We start from the raw sequence: 3747 nt of genomic DNA, 5'->3' as shown, positions 1-3747 counted from the left end.
CTGGATCAACATCAGTTTTCTTGCACTGCATTTAGAAGCTAAAAAAGCACTTTGAGCCTTTGAACCCAGAGCAAGTTAGTTTGATTTCTTTTGAAAGACATGAGTTAAAAAAAGGGATTTGACCAAAAATGGCAAGAAATCAGTAAAAGGTGACTAGAAAATTACATAAAAATCAAAAAAGAGTGGAGAATTATTAGAAAATTATATAATAGGGGAAAATGTCAGGAAAACAATATAAAAATAGAATAATTTCATATTTAAAATTATGTTACAGGTGAAAAACAAAATTTCACCACTTTTTTTTATGGTCATTTTTTGTTTTTCACTTTTTGGTGCCTTTTTTGAAGTACGTTTCTTGCATCTTCTTGTAGCTTATTTTTGCTGATTTTTGGGTGATGTCTTGTTAAGTTGATTTTGCCTTCTCCCCATGTTTTTGACAGAAATCAAACCAATTTGCTCAGGTTTTAAAGGGTTACGGTTGTGCAGCCTTTTCCATAACTGAGGCTCTTATCTCAAAGCTGCCAGACTCTCTGGACAAAAATAGTAATTTTACTTTGCAGAACCCTGAAGTTGCTGCTTCCAACATTTAATGTGTAAAATAAAGCACTGTAAGTGTTCGAAATCCATCGTACACTTACGCTAGAAATGCAAAACATTTCATGATATAATCAAAACATTAATGACAAAAACGGCAGATTTTCATGCTGATCTGATCTGGAAAATGAATGGATCTCTTTTCACCTTCACGTCTGTGCCGTCTGTCGGCATGAACTCTTCGTAGATGTAGGAGCCCGTCTTCCTCACGCTGCTCTCTGGTGAATACACACTGCTCCGGCTCCCGATCTGCACAAAACACACAATGAGGGGAAAAAAGGTCATTGTCATTCTGAAAACACTTTAAAATTCCTTTTAAATAATGTGAAAAATGTGTTGGACTAATTTATTTTTATTAATTATCAACTTAAAAATTCTGTTTCTTTAATTATTTGTATACTTTACTTAAAACATACTTAAAAATTCCTTTTAAATGATGTGAAATGCTATTTTTTATGAGGAATCAACTTAAAAATGTGTTCATAAATATGGTAATCAATAATCATCATTATTATGAACACAAGTTTTTAAGTTGATAACTCATAAAAGTTGATTTGCTCCAACTAAGTTTTCAGCGTTATCTAAAAGAAACTCAAAAGCGTTGAGTGCTGAATGACCATATTTATGAGCACAAGTTTTAAGTTTATTGCTCATATATTAAAGTTGTCCCAACATTTTATTGACATTATTTAAAGGAATTTTGAAGTGTAAATGTCACCTGTGAATCTGCACTGAAAACAGTCTTTATAACATGAAGCTGAAGCTGAACTAAAGGCTGCAGCTGCGTGTTTGACAGCAGTGCGCCTGATTTATGCTGCTGCAGAGGAAAGCTGCACCGTGGTGTCCCTCTTACTCATCAGGCAGGTCTCCATCACAGATTTAAGCAAAATTTAAGCAATATTCTAAAAATATAGATAAAACACAATGTCAAGATGACTGCGTTTCCACTGAGTGATGTTCTGTGACTTCACCTCTGGTGATAACATCCCAGTAACCATGGCGATGGATGTTGAAAACATTAGCAGCTTTATTTCTATTGGAGCCACCGCACTAGCTGTCATTATTTTCAATCTAAATCTACACAGGGTTGGAAAAACAAACACACGGGAAAGTTTAAAAATACAAAACAACAACAAAACGATTTTTGCTGTTTTTCGATATTGTACTATTGTCATTTTAGCTTTGTTGGCATTTTACCCTTGCTTATAAAATTATTTATTATAATCAATAAATAATTTTCTAAATCTACTTTTTTTTATGCAATTCGCAGGACTTTTTCTTGCCAAGTTTTCTTTATGTTTCTGAAAGAAATCAAAATAATTTTCTCGGGGTTCACTGATTTAAAAACTTACATGTGAATGCAGCTCAAGGAAAGTGATGATAATCTAGGTTTCAAAGGGTTAATTGTAATTGTATTACTTTGATTGAGTACTTTTTATATATTTTTTTTTCATTCTTTTGTGTTTGGTGTACATGTTTACACTGGGAGTTCTGGGAGAAACAGCAATTCAGTCCCGTCTTCTGTCCTGTACGTACGGCTCAATTGCAAATAAAGTTGATATTATCAGTTGCCAGTTTCGACCTGTGCCGCCGCTGATCTTTCACAGAGGAGCGTCCACGACCGAAGCACAGACCTTTCTGAAGAGTCTCTGGCTGCCGCCCCCTGCGGAGGTGGGGTAGTAGATGTAGACGTTGTGGTCCTCGGCGCAGACGGGCTTCTCGACAAAAGGCTTCTGGAATATCTCTCCGTTCACCTCCACGTGGTCCTCTCCTTCCACCAGGTTACACTCTGCCACACACACACACACACAGAAACAGAAGCCCCTCTGCATTTTAAAATACACACAGATGACGCTCGCCCCCTCCTGAGTGTTTACTCTGCAGCCCTGTGAAGCAGCTCTGCGCTCTGAGCCATGTAGCGCTCAGAGACAAAAAACATCTGAGCGCGCATTAGTCAAAGGCCCGTCTCTACGTCAGCGTGCAGGGACAGACCTGTCATATCACAGCACTTAAGTATGGTACACTTGCGGCTGCTTGACATTTGATGCTATATTTATCCACCGGCTGAAATAAAACCAACGCAGGCTTAAATTAACGGCCTCTGGATGCTGCACAGACAGGCGGCTGCAGGACGAACAAAACGCTTTCGAAGCAACTGAGAAGTGAAGGGAACAGAGTCAGCTTTGTATTGTACGACTGAGGATTCGGGCCATGTTAAGGGAAAAAAAATGTTAGATTTCGAGAATAAGGTCGTAATATTATAAGAATAAAGTCGTAATTTCACGAGAAGCCAGCTGGTATGAGCAACTATGGGTCACAACAAATCCGCCAAATTAAATTTCAAAACCAAGTTTTCCATGCAAGTGTTTTAATTTCTGATTTCAATTTATCAGCATTTAAAAAAAAAGTGTTTTTGTTTTCCAATTTTAATTTTTATTTTTATTGTCTTCCTTTTTCTAAATGGTAGTAGGGACATTATTTCCAGATTTTGTTTTTGTATTTCAAAACCAAAATTCATTGGCCGGTTGACTGTGAGTGGCACGACGATTACATAGGTAATATGTTGATTTCTGTAATATAACACCCCCTTTCTCGTAAAATAGCGACTTCTTTTTCTCCATTTTTTTTCTGTAAAATTATGACTTTTTCCTTGAAAAATTACTATTTTTTTCTGTAAAACTAATTTTTCTCATAATATTACAACTTTATTTCTAATATTTATGTAGTCAAGTAAAAAATTAAAAAAAAAAAAAATTAAATTGATGATTACTAATGAGGCATCAGACTGACCATCTGGTTTATCTGGGTCGCGGTTCAGCACAGCATAGCGCGGTAGATCGATTCCCTCCTCCTGCAGGATGCGATACACCTCCCTCCTGTTGAAAAATAAATAACACAACACATTAATAAAATATGAGTTTTATTCTCGAGCCTCACTTTGCTGTGCGTGCATATTTTTGACCCACAGTGGAAACGTGCAGTTACAGTACTGTAAGTGCGAGTACCTGTCCTGTATGTAGTACTGCATGTTCATGTCATTGAGGAGCAGAGGGTTTCTCAGTTTGGCGTAGCTCACTGCCTTATCCAGCGGGAACCCTGGTTCACACGCAGAGAAACGATTCAATAAATATGATACGATGTCAATAACGTGTT

At 36.9% G+C, this 3747-nt stretch overlaps 1 protein-coding gene across 1 annotated transcript; it reads right to left on the bottom strand.

The window, feature by feature from the left end:
- Positions 1-741: 741 nt before the first annotated feature.
- On the bottom strand, positions 742-3690 carry LOC121938409 (inositol hexakisphosphate and diphosphoinositol-pentakisphosphate kinase 2-like; the record flags this gene model as incomplete). The annotated part of the gene is made up of 4 exons (XM_042481652.1): positions 742-843; positions 2229-2383; positions 3385-3470; positions 3600-3690. Coding segments are annotated over 4 exons (434 nt in total), but the record flags the coding sequence as incomplete, so codon positions are not given.
- Positions 3691-3747: the final 57 nt, after the last annotated feature.

The sequence above is a fragment of the Plectropomus leopardus genome, unplaced genomic scaffold (genome assembly GCF_008729295.1).
Source record: "Plectropomus leopardus isolate mb unplaced genomic scaffold, YSFRI_Pleo_2.0 unplaced_scaffold29380, whole genome shotgun sequence".
Lineage (NCBI taxonomy): Eukaryota > Metazoa > Chordata > Actinopteri > Perciformes > Serranidae > Plectropomus > Plectropomus leopardus.
The sequence above is the reverse complement of the archived record's forward strand: the minus strand, read 5'-3'. Positions and strand labels throughout refer to the sequence as shown.